This window comes from Saccostrea echinata, unplaced genomic scaffold (assembly GCF_033153115.1).
Source record: "Saccostrea echinata isolate AGI-Se365-2 ecotype Australia unplaced genomic scaffold, CSIRO_AGI_Sech_v1 ptg000061l, whole genome shotgun sequence".
NCBI classification, from domain to species: domain Eukaryota; kingdom Metazoa; phylum Mollusca; class Bivalvia; order Ostreida; family Ostreidae; genus Saccostrea; species Saccostrea echinata.
The window spans coordinates 1,467,437-1,486,489 of record NW_026889810.1 but is presented as its reverse complement, the minus strand read 5'-3'; the positions used below and the strand labels follow the sequence as shown (position 1 = coordinate 1,486,489).

Below are 19,053 nucleotides of genomic sequence, written 5' to 3'. Positions count from 1 at the left end.
TTCAGTCTTTCTATTTCTACGAGCTTTGAGTTTTAAATACTCAAGTATAAAATCTCTTAGTTTGCATTTAATTATATCCCACTTCAATTGATTTTTGTTTAAATTAGGGTAATTTTCTTTGAGCTCTGCAATTCAACATTTTATTTCCTCTGCAAATACACTGCATCTCATCTCGTAATAAAAAATGTACTTAACTTCCAAAAACCAAACTTCATATTTTCAACATTTTTTGTTAAATTTACATTTAGGATAACTACACTGTGATCTGTTTTATTGATGGTTAAATGTTTTTAGTTCCAAACAGAACAAGAAAAAGCTGGAATTAGGGGAAAAAAGTTTTTGTCCCCCGCTTTCACTGAAAGTGGGGGATATTATTTTGGGTCTGTCTGTCCGTCTGTATTTCTGTCTGTCTGTACCACTTTCGTTTCCGCGCGATATCTCGAGAACCCTTTAAGTTTTTGCAATGAAATTTTGCATAGCAACTCCCCATGGACTAGAAAAGAACCCTATTAATTTTGAGGTAAAAAGGTCAAAGGTCAAGGTCATAAATTCTGTCTGTTTTAACACTTTCGTTTCCGCGCGATATCTCGCGAATTCTTTAAGTTGAAATTTCATATAACAACTCCCTATGGCCTAAGGAAGACCTCTATTGATTTTGAGGTCAAAAGGTCAAAGTTCAAGGTCGTAAATTCACAAATTCCGTCTGTGTGTAACACTTTCGTTTCCGGGCAATATCTCAAGAAGCTTTCGAGCTTTTGCAATGAAATTTTTTACCATAACTCCCTATGGCATCTCTCGCCCCTCTCAAAGTGTCCCGCCCTGTTTTTTTTTTTTATTTATTTATTTATTGTATATTTAAAAGTCGCTTGGCACTATTTTTTAGCAAAGGGACATGTGGAGTGTTATAACGTATAATACAGGTTGTCGGCCGACTTTATATTCTAATTACATCTATTAAAACTGTTTAGTAAAGGCTTATTTAGACAATATGTAATGTGTAAAATTTTGACAATATCGAACGTGAATATAAACAGTATATGTGACCTAATGTTTGCATTTAATCAGACTTAACTCAATATGAGTCATATTATGGAATGAGTAGATCAACTTCTTGTTACATAGTCAAAGAAGCATAACTCTTACGACATAATCATTATCATTACTGTGTGTGACCTAGTGTTTGCCTTTAATTTGCTGTATAATCAAGTGCTTCCTTATGGTGTAGGGCTTAGCAAGCGAGAAGCCCGGGTTCAATCCCCGATCGATTCTATTTTTCTTTTTTAATGGGTTTTTTTTTTGGATTTACTAAATGATACTATTCAACATGTGAAATGAAAAAGTTATGATGTCTGGCGTGTACAAACTCATAAAATCATTATTACAGTGTGATAAATATTCTGTATATTAAAAAGAATTTTCTATACGCATATTAAAGAATAAGCGATCAAATCTTTATACCCATATCGGCATTTTTTTTTAAATTTGCTTCAATATACATGGATACATTAAAATATTCTATAAATACAGGGGGCAGTGTGACCCCCCCCCCCCAAACTGTCAAAATTTTACACATTACATATTGTCTAATTAAGCCTTTACTAAACAGTTCTAATAGATGTAATTAGAATATAAAGTCGGCCGACAACCTGCAAAATCAATAGAGGTCTTCCTTAGGCCATAGGGAGTTGTTATGTAAAATTTCATTGCAAAAGCTTAAAGAATTCGCGAGATATCGCGCAGAAACGAAAGTGTTAAAACAGACAGAATTTATGACCTTGACCTTTGAATTTTTGACCTTAAAATTAATAGGGTTCTTCTTTAGTCCATAGGGAGTTGCTATGTAAAATTTCATTGCAAAAGCTCAAAGGGTTCTCGAAATATCGCGCGGAAACGGAAGAGTTACAGAGAGACAGAAATACAGACCGACGGACGGACAGACAGATCCAAATTAATATCCCCCACTTTCAGTGAAAGCGGGGGACAAAAAAAACGACATTTCCTAAGTAGCATATTTACTATAATAAATGTATTAATTTACTCATACAGTACTGTTATAGACATACAAATGGAATGTTATCTTAAAAATCCAATCCACTTGGCCTATATGTCATTTTGGGGGAATAGATATATATGATAAAAGGCTTATATAAAAAATTAGATTTTATTTACAAGTAGCGTCTTTATAAGCATATATAATATATATATGTTCATTTGTACATGTACCTTTTATAAACACATGATAATTTTTGAATTTGATGTAGTCTTTATATAATATTCACACATATTCTTCTGCACACTATATAAATGATGGTTGCTTTCACAGATACCTTTATTTACCATGGCAACTCCACAACTTGGAATAAAAAAAATCATTTTACACAATCTTATAGCTCAATGTAGTTTACAAATAAACTATGTTTTATTAAAATCAGACCAGAATTGCTTGAGGATAAATCTTATTAAAAAATTTCTCTGAATCTTTTTGAAACCTTGGCAACATTTCATGTCGAATCTAATAATGTTTTATTGAAATTGTACCAAAGCTGATGATGGAATAGTGTCATGGATTATCCACGATTTTATATTTCTTAAAAACCTTACAGACACACAAACGAACAGATAGACGGACGCCGACATAAGATCTTAATATCTTACAGGGAGATACATACCTCTTACGGATTACTTGTTGATAACACATATATAAATACTTTAAAAGAAAGTGGAAAACATTTTCAAATCACAGTTCACGATAAAAGATAAAGTCTTTTGATGTCATAATCTGTCAACAGCCTCGGCATACTGGTGAAGATCTTCATAAGTGGAAGGTTTGTCTAGTGCTCCTAGTTCAGTGTATGGGGAGCTATCCCTATAATAAAAAATGCAATACATGTATATCCAACTGTACATCATAAAGAATATCTATTATAAAAATAGAAGCTTCCAAGTAAAATGCCTCATTAAATATTCATGTTGAAAAGTAAAAATAAATAATACAAACTGTTGTCCACTTTTTGCTTTCTCTGAAAAATACAGTAATTCTTATAATTGTTTTACAAACAAGTAATATACAAAATGCTCTTTTATCAATTTACTTTTTAAATTTACTTATATGCTCTTACATGGGGTAAACCGTCACGGTAGAGGTGTGGTTGCGGCCCTATGCTCCCCAAGGAGCGAACAGAAATAAGTCAAGTCACGGCAGCTCAGTCGGTAGAGCGCTTCTTGATCAGAAGATCGTGGGTTCAAGCCCCGGTCGCTTCAGATCAAACTCAATACAAAAATAAGAAGCAACTGTTCTATGTAAAATGCTCTGCACTTTGAAATCAAAATTGCAGGTTTTTCGGATGAGACCTTAAAATTGAGGACATTTTTTAACTTTATAAAAAATATGCTATGTAATGTGAATTTCAATATACATGTATATCCATACAAGGAAATTTTGCTTCTAGTGCCACATTAAACGAAGAATAATTTCCAGTGAACTTTAAATAAAAGACACCACAGAGTCTGCCACATATGTTTCATATTTGGGTGTTATACTGATATAGACGATAAGGCCAACTAACAACTAAACTATATGACAGACGAGATGACTTCAGCTTGTCAATCGTAAACTATATTTATGTAGTATTATCCCGCTTTCACCTACATATGGCGTTCATATCTCCCAACTTATTCGATACCCATAAGCATGCCCCAAGTACGATCAATTTTTGAACAGAGGGAGGTTACTGACAGATAAGATGATGCTACAGGGATTTTAACAACCTCTTTTAAAGTCAGCATTTCGTAAATTCTATGGTCGTTATAATGACTTTGTTAGCAAATATAACCTTTTATTGGATCGTATTTTGGTTGACTTGTTTCATACTAATTGTTAGGCCTGCCTTTGTTTTTATACTGAATTTGACTACGGAATGTTCCTTCTACTTGCAAAATACGAAGGGCTTACGGCGGGTGTGACCGGTCAACAGGGGATGCTTACTCCTCCTAGGCACCTGATTCCACGTCTGAAATTTCCGGGAGTCCGTGCTTTATGGTCTGATCATAGATTTGTATTGTTTACCAGTGTCGATTATTTTTAGATCGACCAATGTTCGCTTCGTTTGTTTTTAAGCAATTTACCTATTTAATGTTACATTAACTTCTTTACACAAAGGATGTTATTGAAGGCATCGTAAAAGAAAAGAGACTGTTTTCTCTACTGTGTTTCAAACACTGGAAAAAAAATTACAATATGAGTGATTTACATATACATATAGTATGTTCTTACCTGTATCGTCAATAGCTTTCTGATCACCTTTAGACTTGCGTTGTCTGAAGGAAAAATGCAGTGGGATTATTCATAAAGGTCAAACATACCTTTAAAAAACTTTCATATGCATTTTTATATGTGTATTGACAAAATACATAAAACCTACCTTCTCACTGCACTAATTGCTGAAAAAAAATATTGCTACTGGTTATTAATATATTATTATCAAATAAAATAATTTGAATATTAAAAAAGAAGATTAATCTTACCAGAAAAGCAAATAGATGAACAAAATCAGATGTTTCAGATGAGACTGTAGCTCTACTGGTGTGTGTATATTTATAATAAATTTTATTTTTGTACAGTATACTGGTGTAATAAGTCTTTTTAAAATCAGACCAAAACTGTAGAAGTAGTATTTTAAGAAAATGTCAAGGAATTATTTTAATAGACAAGGCATCACTGTTATTCGAATCGAAAACTGGTGTATAGAATGATCTCAAAATACTAGTAGTCTACTTTTGTACTAAGTCTTTTATTAGATTGGACAATATCTTATATTGGAAAAATATTTTCAATAATTTTCATAGAATTTCTATTTTTGTAACCATGGCAGCATCGTTCATCTAAATTAAAAGCGGATGTACAGAATTATGAACCTAGTATAGTCTGCTGGTGTTCGAACCAAGTCTTATTTGATACAGATCAAAAATGTAAAAGGAGTAGCATTTAAAAAAAAGATTATAAAAATTTCTATTTTTTGTAGCCACGACATCACCGTTCATCAAAATCAAAAAGACTAAACACAGAATTATTTATCTTAGTATAAACTTTTTAAGTCTTACCGAGATCGAACCAAAACTGTTGGAGGAGTAGCGTTTTGTATGAATTTCACAAAAATGTCTATAATAAATAACCATTGCAATAGCTTTCGTCCAAATCAAAGACCTATATATAAAATTATGCAAGTCTAATAGGAGTAATAGTGTTTGCATAATTGAATACGGACGAACACACAGACAGACGGACAACGGACACCTTTCTAGTGTATAAGATCTCATCCATGATCAGTAGAGGTAATCAATTACAAGCAGACTCAAGCTTGTAAAACACAGTCTACCACAGAAGAAATGAATAAACATTTGTATACATTGCATTTACCTGCAGAGAACATTTTGTTCTGAGAAAAGATTTTTTGTTTCTGCATAAAACATTATGTTCTGCAAAAACTCCTCATTTTATAGGCGCCATTCAAACATCAAGTAAAAATTAACAAGTAGGATGAAAAGAAGTTTTTGATGTAAGAAAAAAGTATTTTTTCCCTAAAACCACTGACACTTTTTTCATGCAATCCATTTACTCACATTCGTTCCTCTTCCATAGTATGAAATTTATCACACTGCCGGTAAGAACAATGACAAGCGAGACAATAGCGCTGATAATGATACTGGTGTTCTCACTGATACATTTAGGAAGATTTATGGCGGAGTCTTCTGTAATTGAACATATTGACAAATTGGGAAAAGATGTTTAGGCAAATTGATAAGAAAACAATGTATTTATATTTTTATTTATTATTTTGTTATCATTCTACATGTATAGATTATCTACAAGAGAAATAAATTTCATAAATACACAGGATGAAGTATTCAAGCAGCTTAAATAAATATTATGAAAATCCACTTGTACATTTAGAGGGCAGATGTGCCACTTCATAATCATTACACATAATTTTTAAACGATGAAATTCAAAAAAAAAAATGCATATTAGTAGGATACAACTATTTTGCAGATATACCTTCATTACAGAGAGCTCCATACAGTCCCTCTATACAGCCATTGTAACATACACCGGTAATGGAATCACATGTTTTGTTTCCTCTGCAGTAGGTCATACAATTTCCCAGGCAGTGTACACCAAAGTATCCGGCAGGACATTCTGTCAAGTCATTTTATAAGTAGTGATTAGGTATTTACTTTATCAAATGTTCAAAATTTATTTGATACAATGACCTTGTCAGCAAATACAATTTATCATTGAGTCAAATGCTGACTGACGTTTTTTTCATATTAATTGTTAGGCCATTATTTACACACTGAATTGTCGACGGATTTTTCCATTATTTCCCGATCATGACAAGGAGCACACGGCGGGTGTGACCGGTCGGCAGGGGATGCTCACTCCTCCATGGCACCTGATCCCACTTCTGATGTTTTGAAGGTCCGTGTTTGCTCTGCTCCTATTTTGTATTGTTTAATTGACCTTTGTGCTTGAATACTGTTCTTTATCTCCATATATTTCATTAGGCATATTCTTGTACATGTAAATGATGAATGTCTGTTCACACAAAAATTACTTATGTTGTGTTTCAAAATTTGAAATTATGTTCTCTTGCAGATAGAAGAAGTCAGTGTGGAAAAGTAGTTTTGGATAAATCGGCAGCTTTTTCGATGTATACGATGAAAACAATATTTAAGTGTTAGCAAATTCAAGAAAATATACAATTTGAAACAGGTTTAATGCTGCAAAGAAAGCTTTGTCCCTCAGAATATTTTAGAGTATTTTCAGTTCAATTCAAGTCTTTTGATAATAAACGACATGAATACCTAATGAAATTAATAAAACTCGAAAAAGGCGTTTTAAAACATATATCAACAATATTTTTATGTATATCACTCATTAAAAAAAACAAAAAAAAAAAAACACAGACAATATCACATTAAATCATTACCTTTGTCACAGAGAATTCCCATGAATCCCGAAGAACACCCCTTTAAACATGTACCGTTAACTTTGTCACAATGTGATCCCTCAAGACAATGTCCACAACTCTGATTGCAATTATAACCATACTTTCCATCGTTACATTCTAAAATAAATAATCAGTTAGAAGATTTTCCTGAATAACTGGATTTAAAAGACTTTCAAACATATGTACTTTTTAAGTGCAAAACATGGCTATGGTTTTAATTCTCTTTGTCAGAGTTTTCCGAAAACATTAAACCATCGTGAATATTGTCAATATCTATGTAACTAATACAAGTATGTTGATACAAATCCTGTCTCACGAGTGATAAATTCCATATCTAACTACAAAATAGTGAATTTTCTGTTTATTACATTTTCTTTCATTCTCCCTTTGCCTCTGTCTTTTCGTAACACAGTGTCATGGGCTATGACATCATAGTTGAGCGGTTCAGATGTCATAACTTAGCAATATTGTGAGATTGAAAACACTCTTTCAGGATGGTTTATTTACTCTATCTTATAACAGGCCAGGGAGTACATTTTACAACATTCATCAGGAAGGGAAAGAAAATCGAGTGATTTGCCGAAAATCTGATATTCTGTCACATTGTGACATTAATTTAGATATACTTTTTCATTGCATCTGCAAATCTCTCCTACAACAAGCTTGAAAGTGAATACAAAAACAAATAGGCAACCAAAAAACATTCTTATATTTAAACAGCATCTGAAGTAACAAGCCCTTTTTCTTTACCTTCGTTACAGTCGATATTTTTCCATCCATGACTACATCCTCCTACACATGCACCATTAAACCTGTTACAATGGCTTGACACATAGCAATTACCACTGCAATTCTGTAGGCAATTTTCTCCATAGCGTCCTACTTGGCATTCTGTTTTAAGCAAATATTTGTATCAGTTAGAGGAAGTCTATTCATGTAAATATTTCCACATATACGTAGTTTTTTCACTGTTCGATTATGAGGACCTATTTAGTTAATTTGGTAGAATTACAAGAACTAGGTAATGTAGATCAATTTTTTCTGCTAACAAGATTTCCAATTGTTTGCCCGCTCCAATTTTTCATGAAGGAATGGAGTCAGTCGAAAGTCTTCTTCAGGAATTTTGTAAATGAAAATAAATGTATACATTTTATTGGGTACTTATCATCTGGCACAAATAATCAGGATAAGAATTCAGAATTACCCCCTTCCTTTCATACAACCATCAAAAATAGTCCACATTATATACAGTTTATAAAAAGACAAGTCAGCAGTGATCTGTTGTCATTAAACTTTTTAAAATATATTGGATAGAAAGAAGTATGATTTTGTCTCTGAAAACCCTTAAAAAATTGTTGATACAAAATTCAACTTCATGGCATTTACAGGTGTAAATTGTATTACTTGGCTGACATGGTGTGCAAATATATAGTATCCACTGAGGAACTTCATATTTTTTCGAAAATATAATATCATATTTGTTATATTACAATTGTCCTCTATTTTCTTTTTTTATTTACAAATCATAATTTCTTTTTCTTTTTAATTTTCCTGAAAGTAAGTATAAATTTATAAAAGAGTACAAGAGAAGAAATCTCTCATGCAAAAAATCTGCTCACGTGTCTGACATTTGTTCCCCTGCACGCCTTCCTTACAGCCACTGAGACACGTGCCATTGGTATTGTCACATGATTCTGGATCACTACAGTTTCCACATAAGAAAGAACACTCCAGTCCATATGTTTCTACATTACACGCTGAAACGAGAGGTAAACCTTGTTCAAAAAGTTTATTACGTAGTACCACATCAATACACAATGACACTTTTATTATTCCATGAATCCTGTTTGCTGTTTGTTGCAAAGACATTTTTATGTCTGACTTACAATCACCTTGTGTGAATTCCAATATTTATTACTTATCTATTAATTTTCCCTCTATTTCAGTATGAATTTCTATGTAAAGAAAATATTTTTTTCATATCATTTGGAAAATGAAAAGAGTATTTAAAGTTTGGCTGTTTTCAATCAAATGTCATTATAATATTCATCTCTCAAGTATATTAAAAGATGCCTGAGTTTCTGATTGACAGTATCTATGTGGTTTTTGGAGACCAGGTCTTCCAACAATCTATTGGACTTTCCATGGGTACCAATTGTGTCCCGTTATTAGCAGACTTATTTTTGTATTCATATGAAGCAGAATTTGTTCAAAATCTTATACGTGATAAGAAGAAAACACTTGCTGTGGCCTTCAACTCGACATTTAGATATATCGAGGACGTAATATCTATTAACAATGGTTATATCCACTCTTATGCCGATACGATATATCCCGGTAAGCTTGAAATAAAAGATACCACAGAGTCTTACACATCTGTTTCAGATTGGGCTATTTTACTAGAAAAAGACGTTAATGGTAATCTATCAACCAAGCTTTACGATAAACGTGATGACTTTAACTTTTCAATCGTCAACTTTCCTTACTTATGCAGCAATATACCTTCACCACCTGCATACTGGGTTTATATCTCTCAGTTGATTCGATACGCCAGAGCATGCTCTACGTATGAACAATTTCTAAAACGAGGTAAGTTATTGACAAACAAGTTGATGAAACAAGAATATCAGCAGTCTCGTTTAAAGTCGTCATTTCGTAAGTTCTATGGTCGATACAATGGCCTTGTCAGCAAATAGGATATATCATTAAGTCAAATGCTGACTGACGTCTTTCATACCAATTGTTAGGCCATTATTTACAAACTGGATTGTCGACCGATTTTTCCGTTAATTCGTAATCATAACAAGGAGCACACGGCGGGTGTGAACGGTCGGCAGTGGATGCCCACTCCTCCATGGCACCTGATCCCACCTCTGATTTCTCCAAAATTTGTATTGTTTAATGGACGTTTGAGCTTGAATACTGTTCGTTATCTCCATATATTTCAAGTAAAATAAATTCTACTTATTCTTTATATTGTCATAGTCCATACTTTGATTTACTATTATGAATACAATAGATCTTTGATTTCGTTTTAAAAGAATTATTAACTGTGATTTTCAAAATTAACAGTCATAATAATAATTCAAAAAAATTAACTTTGTTGAACAAAATGGAACCAGGTACACATGCTGTTGTAATAATTTCGGAATTTTAAAGCACGATCATGCGGAGTTCTCGATTAGTCACTGGGGACATCAAGTGACATCAATCCTGTGTAAATACAGAGACTCTGCAATCGTCTGCGGTTGTTCTTCGGACTCAGGCAAGGTTAGAAAACGAGTGGAGTGAATAAAGTATTCACGTTTAATATTCCTCGCCTGTTTTACAGTTAGAGAGAGAATTCAGAAGGCCTAATCAGTTAAGGCCTGTCACAAACGAGGTTTGACCTCCAATATGGAGGCTAGCCATAGTTTGATCTCGTCTGCATTGGCTGACCAGTCTGTCCAGGCTGCTATACTCATTGGCCGTCCTGAATAATGCATCCTACAGTGAGTGTAGTTGTTGAAGGGCTATCACATATACTGTCCGTCCTGAATAAGGCATCCTACAGTATATGCGATAGTCTTAGGGCGACTGGGCTCTTATTTTAGTGTTAGCTTAGGACTACCAGTTAATTAATTGTTGCTGGCCTCTGATTTACTAGTTGATTTTATTTTACCTAGATAAGGTTAGGACATATTTGTATATTTCGGCAGTCCCTTTAAATCATACCAATTAGTTTTTAATCAGTTAATGTTGTACACCCCTGGAATTTACCAGGTACCATCCCTGTGTTTTTAATGTAAATACGTAACACTATAAGAATGAAAATGGATGCATGGATATGTGTTTATATTTAAAAAAGAAATATATTGGTAGCATATAATGCAAATATCAAAAGTCTTTTAAAATATCTAGAAATTGCAGACTTCCTATAACGTTCACATTCCTTTCTTTCTGGAAAGAACCCTGTTAATCTACAAAGTAGACAATTTTTTTATCGATTTGTAAAATAACAATCAGAAACTGTATAAAAAAATGATAATTCATGTGTCTTAACTATCCTCTTTTTTTTTTAAGATAAAATCATTTTTTTTAAAAAACCGTTTTTATAACCTGTCCTGTAGGGAAAAAAAAGTTTTTACAAGTAAAGTAGTTTTCTATAGTGAAGTTGTATATGGTATCACTGTTATTTACTATACTTGAGAAAAATGAGGTACTATTGTGAAAAAATTTGTTACTTTAACAAAAACTAAAGGAAAAAAACTTGTTTATTACAGTGAAAATCAATGAACGGTGATTTACAACATTAACGATATTGGTTCAATTTTATTTCCTAGGTTTCCTTCAGTTTTTTCTTAGGATACTTTGCTTGTTTATGTATGATAGCCTGTGACTGACTTTCAAGCAGCAGTGAATTTTTCCTGAAAAATAAAGTTTTCCATAATATCAAAAAGATAAGCGGTAATAAGTAAAATCTAAACCACCGTACCCTGAGTACACTTGGGACCTTGGTATCCCGGAACACAACCCAGGCATTCTCCTGTAGTGATGTTACATCTTTGTTCCTGACAATTTTCTGGACAGGGAACGTCACAATTCTCTCCATAATATCTCTGAACAGGGCATCCTGATTTACGCATAAAAGTTTTATTCTGCTTTGTTAAATATATAACGAACAAATATTCAAGCAAACTAGTTTTTCTTCTTTAAGCTTACCATAAACTTCCACTTCACATAATTCATTGAAAACATATTGAGAATAGAATTTGGGATACGTCACACCCTGTCTACGTTCGTTGTAGAATATGACGTAACGTCCATGTACAGGACAGCTTATTGTCTGGTTCTCTGTTGGTGTACCGTCTACTGTTTGTATCTCATGAAAACAAAGATAGCCATCATCCCTGAACGTTGTATTTGAAACATATAAGAAAAAGCCAGCAAATCTAGTAGTGTACGGGGATGGGCCTGCAAAACAGAAATGCAAACTCGGTTAAAAATAGGTTAAGCTTCTTTTTTCTCAAAAGTAAAGAGTCAAGAGATTGTATTTATACAGTTGTTTGACCAGTTCCGAACTTTGATCAGTTCCGAATAATTAATAAATTAAGAGCTGATAATTAATAAATTCAAAAGTGTAAACATACATTCATACATATGGTACGGAGGCTTATCCATGAGTGTTATCTATGAGTGTTAAAATTATGTGAAGTTTTGATTTTTTGCCTTCAGTTTGTGTTCGCTATAGTACTTGAAACAGACGACATACTTTTACAATGCAACAAATCACCGCGACGCGTTTGTCTGCAGAAAAACGTCTGTAAAGACGGCAATTTTTCACATAAAGCAACACTTCAACTTTCAAAAGTAAGTTTCATATGTGTTTTAATAAATATCAAAAGCTTGCCGAAAATAAATAATTCGACCACCGGAAGATATCGGAATATTTTCGTGTTGTCTTTTTACTAGTTCCGAATACCATTATAAACACTTTATAACAGTTTTCTGTTATTTCTTCATTGTAAATATGACTGTTATTTCTCTTTATCCTTTGGAAATACCATTAACTTACTGGTAGGCATTTATTTTAACTTTTTTAAGCATGTCAATTGATAATGTGAGGGACGGATATTTTTAATTTAGGGTCGAATTGCATGAGAACCGCTAAGTATTCGGTACTCGTCGGCTTATTCGTAACTAGTAAAATGGGAACCCATGCTATCTTGCTAAAATAAAAAGTTTTTTTGAAAGTCTGAACAACGTAGATTGATTGATTGTATATTGTTTTACTTCCTATTCGAATTTTTTTGTCACTCATATAGCTAGGTGAAGGCTTTTTAATTTAGATCTGTAAACGGCATTAAGGGTAATTGAGCAGTGAGGGTTCTTATCTTGCCAAGGCCTCTAGTGACATGGGATCTTTCTACTAAGATCTCATCCGAAAGATTCGTGAATTTCATTTCTAATGCCGGGCCCTTATTGAAGATTGAACTACTAACTATCTTTAAAATAACAGGTATGCAGATGTTAGGAAAGTTTTCTCGTTCAAACAGCGACCTTCTAATTACTCAAACAATATGTTACAAAGTCTAATTTAACATTTGTTGAAGTCATGCACGTCCTGAAATATCATTTTATGTAATCTTACAAGATTTCAATTTGTACGAGAAAGAGAGTGTTGTGTGAATGAGGTGTGACATATGTCCATTGCCAATGTGAAGCTTACGACAAGTGGAGTATAAAGCTTTCGGATATACAACAGAGAAAATACCTTATATACGAGGGGTTATCAAAAAGTTCGTGGACTGACGCGATAAAATTAATAATATGTAGTCTTTGCTTACAAAATTTATGCGGAACATAAAACAACAAAAGTTTAAGAAATGTTGAAAATTTTAGCTTGATACGTTGAAAATTTGCCAAATTATTCTGAAATTAAAAAGACTTTATGTGATCACCCGGCGCTGTCGCCGTTTAGTGTCATGACGTCCGCTTAACGTCATTGTTTCTTAATGTCCGCTCTCTCTACCTCATACACTTATCTTAATGAGATTACCTGGAGTTAAGTAAGGACTTAAACTCGTCTTATTTATATGAATTTAAAATGTCATGAGCAGCTTTTTTCAATGCATATAATATTGTAAATGGATCTTTATATGGGGAAAGATCCTCACTTGATTATGCCAGAATACTTAGCTTGTTGGAGTTCAATTTCTACCACACATGATCAACGTCACTTTTCGACGTGACTGACTTTTGACACCCTGACTACAAATCGACACTAACTGTGCATATTTCATCTCTCTGAATCTTTTTGGGCATTAAAAAACAAGTACTCTGGATGCATTTTATTTTTCTGTAGCCAGTTTAAAATTCCTTAGGTCAATACCAGTTTTTCCAGGAGCGAAACTCTATAGAGTGTTTGAAAAAGAAACCCCTCCCCCCTTTTGACGTTATTTTCAAGCCCATAATTGTTTGGACACTCCATATAAAATTTACGATAAAATTTCATAGAAATTACAGAATGGGGTAAAAATTGCAAATTTTACTGAACAAATGTGTCGTACCACATGCCTGAATTAACGAGATTTTTTGATGACAAATACTCATATCTAAAGAGTTTTTCTCAGTTACAATCAGGTAGAAAAAAACGTCATATTAGAGGTTGCGCCGCCTGGACATACCTTTGCTTACAAAAACACTAACAATTTATTAAAAAATAAAAATTATGATTTATGGTTTATTCTATAGATAGAGAAGATGATGCTAACTTAATGTGTAAAAATTCATTGATGTACCTAAAGCGGTTTTAATTTTATGACGCTAGTCCACGAACTTTTTGATAACCCCTCGTATTTTATTTTTATATTCATATCTGGAAAATAAATTCGTAGGAGGTGGGTTAAAGACAAGTATTTAAGGAATTGTATCGTACACCTATAGGTGAATGGATGAAATAGCCCACAAGACACCTGATCCCACCTCTGGTGTTACCAGGGATCCAGGGTTTTTTTGTTTTTGTTATCTTGTGTTTTTTTTTGTCTTGTTCACTATTTGTCTCTCTACTAGATTTATGGAATTGGCACTGTTCGATTGCAACCTTTTACATTCTAAAGAAATCTTTCAGATTGCTTTAAAAGACTAGTTTACTGCTAACCAATTGACAGCGACAATCAGGTTTTTATGAAAAAGAAATATGCAGGGGATGTAAATACATTTACTAGTACATGTGTATGTGTATAATAAATTGATTTTATAAGCTACATGCATCCTTTTCATTTCTTATGGAGTGATGTTATGCATTATTGTCCACGTACTAGGAAGATTGTCAGTCCTGTAGTAGATGACGATGTGACTGATGCTGACCACACTCTGTAGATCTACTCCCCATTCTGCTGTTACTTGTCTGTCATCCGCTATTGAGCACTGGTCTCCTGCTGAGCGGTCAGTATACAACCCATCGACCGCTTTTGCTGCTCCCCATGCTACAGGCTTATCAGGCCAATTAGTCTGTTGCCATGCAGGTTTATTCAAAGCTAAATTTTCTTTACAAGAAAAGAAACTATATGTTTAGATTTAAAATAGTTTATCTTCAGCTTCTACCATTCTGTATGATTTGAACAAACTTGAGAATCTTATCTTATGAAACTTACCAAAGGCCCAAGAATATCTGGCAATCAGGAATATCCAAATCGTGATAAGATTCATTCCGTCTTGAAAATCAATTAAATGTACGATAAGTAAATAGATTAAAAGAGTATGGTATTCTATGTTATTTTCTTTCATTTGAAGTTCAGTTGATCATTTCTGCTATGGACAACCATGAAATATATTAATACCTTTTATAACCCAATGTTCGTTCCATGGGGTTCCTTATACATTCCTTTATCAACCATTGTTTCCTAGTAAATAATAAACATTTTCTTTTACATTATCTCTTCAAGCGTAATCAATAACGATGTATTTGTGCAATGTATTATAACATACCATTTTTTCAAAGTTTCAATTCCGTGGTTATAGTAGCATATCCTTCGGATTAAGGAGGTTGGATCCTGCCATCAAAAGTAATGAGAATTTTTTATCAAGTATATTTTTAGAATTTATACACATAGCTTAATTAAAAATCAAAACAAAAAACGGGGGTCAATGCGCTTCTTTTGGCGCTACAGAGCATTTAGTTTGACCTCTTTGCACTGTAAATACGTCTTAGACATAAATCAATTTTTAAAGTTTTTCCTCCAAATTTTTTTATTCAAATAAATTATTGGAACAAACACAGTCTTATTTCATCTCGAATAGACACATTAAAATTTGTGACAACGAAAATTTTTTTTCAAATTACTCCGCATGTTCAATTATTTGACCTTTTTGCACTCAAAAAATTTCATTTTTCTGGTATTAAAAATTTAACAAGCAAAAATATCATTTGAAAGTAATGACATTTTACTGAATTTAAGAAGAATAGTTAAAAGTATCTTATACATTCAGAAAAGAAAATAAAAAGTGGGGGTCTTATATGTTAATATTTAGATTCTACTAAAACAGTGCTAATTTTAAGCTGAAAATGGGGATATTTTTTTTCTTGACTTTCACAATATATTTGCTATATTTATCAAATATGATGATAGAATTCATGACAGTTTATTTAATATATAATTTAGGACCAGTATAAAACAGTTCACTGCACAAAATAACTCTGTGTGCAGACTGCATGGAAAAATAGGAATTCAAACTTAACATACTTTAAATACTTGGAAAGAGAAAAAATGATCATTTTCTTCTAAAAAAAAACCTTCCGCCACAAAATATAGTTCCTCGCTTTATTCTTTTGGTATGGAATTTAATCATGGAGTTTTAACTGAATATAGTTTAATTGGCATTGTAGAATCCAAAATTATTGTAAGAATTAAAACTTTATGCAGAATTTTTGAAATATAGGTTAAGATATAAATCTGCTCAAAAGCTCAGGAGCGAACCTCGTTAACAATAAAATGTAATTACCTGTTGGAATGAAATTAGTATCAGAAAATATGAACATTAACTTCATCATAGCAGCAGGGATTGTTAAAATAGTCGGAGAAAAAGAAACATCACTTTTATTCAATTTTAATCTCCAATTCCATTCAAGGATGTTTGTTTACACATATGTTGTATCCAATTATATTTCGTAATTAATCTCTAAACACCGAGGCATGTTGTTTTAATACATTGTTGACTTAGGGTAAACACAGTATATTAATTTGCATTTCGTAAGTGAATTGTTTACTGTGTACAACTAATACAAGTGTATCTAAGTGTCACTTGCGAAGTAGGGAGAAGTTTAAAAGATATAGGATAAAAAACCCGGAAGATTAAACTTGCCTTATCTCATAAATGCAGGGTAAAAAAATCGAGCATTGGACAAAACACTGTACATTTGTTCAGTGAATTCCTTTTCTGCTGTACAGCTAATACAAGTATGTGTAAGTGTCACTTGTGAGAGATTGAGAAAGAGAAGTTAAAAGTTAAAGATAAAAACCCTGAAGATAAAACGTTGAAACCCCCCCCCCCCCAACAAAAAAGGAATAAAAACAACAGGAGGCCAGGGGCCACATCGTTCACCTGAGCACTTTGGCTAGGAAAAATCAGTTCAGTTTTGAAAAGTTTAAATATAAAAGTGGTTCGGGGGGGTTGGGGGGGGTATGATTTGAACAAACTTAAATCTACACTTCCTATGGATGCTTTTGAATTAATATGACACATAATGGCTTTGTTGTTCTTAAGAAGATTTTTATTGATACATCATTTATATTCCTTTATATAACTATGATCCCCTGTTATGGCCCCTCTTATCTCCTTGAGGTCATAATTTGAACAAATTCTAATCTACATTACCTGAGGATGCTTTAATATTATTATGACCAATCATGGCTTTGCTGTTCTTGAGAAGAATTTTAAAGATTTTTCCTATGTATTCCTATGTAAAATTTTTGATTGCCCAGTGTGGCCCCACCCTTCCCCCGGGATCATGAACAAGCTCTATTCTACACTACCTGAGGATGCTTCCATGTAAATATGACCAATCGTGGCTTTGCTGTTCTTGTGAAGAAGATTTTTCAAGATTTTTCCTTTTTATTCCTATGAAAAACTTTGATCGCCCATTGTAGCCCCATCCTACCCCTGGGGGTCACGATTTGAACAAACTTGAATCTACACTACCTGAGGATGCTTCCGTATCAATATGACCAATCACGGCAATGCTATTCTTGAGAAGAAGATTTTTAAATATTTTTCCTGTGTATTCCTATGTAAAATTTTTGATTGCCTATTGGGGCCCCACCCTACCCCTAGGGGTCATGATTTGTACAAACTTGAATCTACACTACCTTACAATGATTCCACTTAAGTTTCATATTTATATTTTCAAGCACAGTGGTTCTTGAGAAGAAGATTTTTAAATGATGCCATTAATATTTCACGAATTCATAATTATCTCCTCTTGGAAGGCGTGACCCTTCATTTGAACAAACTTGAATCCCCTTTACCCGAGGCTACAAACAAGTTTGGTTGAAATTGGCCCAGTGGTTCTTGAGAAGAAGATGAAAATGTGAAAAGTTCACGACAACGACGATGGACAACGAACAAATTTTGATCAGAAAATCTCACTTGAGCCTCGTCTCAGGTGAGCTAAAAAAAGAGATAATGTAAATGGTGAAGATAAAGAACAGTAGTTAATCACTTAAATGTAGTAAAGAAAACGAATCTCGAATTGGGCTGAAACACTGACCCCTAAAACACCAATAGTGGATTTGGATACCTAAGAGTAAACTGGCTACACCACCGTGGGTCCATTCGTATTAATCAGGTAGACAGAGTAATCCGTTTACAAGTTTAGTATAAAATCAATTACTCGACAATTGGTTAGAAATATGTAAGACAAAATACAACCCAACGATATGTTGTTTTAACGAACAAGGTCAGTATAAGGACCGTTCATTTGCAAAAAGGCTGGATTGTTTAAATCATTATAACATCATTTTATTTCACAGTATCTTGCCATGGTTTAAGAATTGATCCTACTCAGAGCATGCTCTAGCGGATTGAATCAGTTGAGAACAAAAAAAACTTATGTATATTTATACAACCTTATCTCGAGATTTGTCTATTTAAAATCTCACCTCAACGAAAGTATTCTTCGTACATCGTGTAGCTACACAATGAACTTAACAGTTTGCGACGGGAATTATAAGCATGTAAAATAATGTCGAGTAAACAGCGGATATTTCTTGCCCGTGAAAAGTGATTTAGAGAAATTACGATGGCAAAGATGATGTCATCCCCTTTGTCAAATTGTCAAATAGTTTAGTTATTTGTTGGCCGTTATTGCTTGTAGTCAGTAAAATATCCAGATCTGAAGCATTTCTACCAGACGCCGTTTTGTCTCTTATTTCTAGTTCACTTGGATTAACTCTTTTTGACATATAAATGTTAACTGAGATGATACAAAAATCTCAAGATCATAATTCAGACATGCGGCAGGGGAGGGTTATTTTAAAAGAATCCATAACCCAAGCATATTTTAAA

The 19,053-nt window shown here is 33.2% G+C and overlaps 1 protein-coding gene across 1 annotated transcript; it reads right to left on the bottom strand.

The window, feature by feature from the left end:
* Positions 1–2,265: 2,265 nt before the first annotated feature.
* On the bottom strand, positions 2,266–15,200 carry LOC133175196 (multiple epidermal growth factor-like domains protein 10). The gene is made up of 13 exons (XM_061310308.1): positions 15,144–15,200; positions 14,808–15,035; positions 11,710–11,961; positions 11,483–11,620; positions 8,628–8,765; positions 7,759–7,899; positions 6,988–7,125; positions 6,054–6,194; positions 5,620–5,748; positions 4,422–4,440; positions 4,274–4,317; positions 2,999–3,020; positions 2,266–2,866 (listed from the first exon to the last, which is right to left on the bottom strand). The coding sequence occupies exons 1-13, from the start codon at positions 15,196–15,198 to the stop codon at positions 2,773–2,775; spliced, it is 1,539 nt and encodes a 512-aa protein (XP_061166292.1). The 5' UTR covers positions 15,199–15,200; the 3' UTR covers positions 2,266–2,772.
* Positions 15,201–19,053: the final 3,853 nt, after the last annotated feature.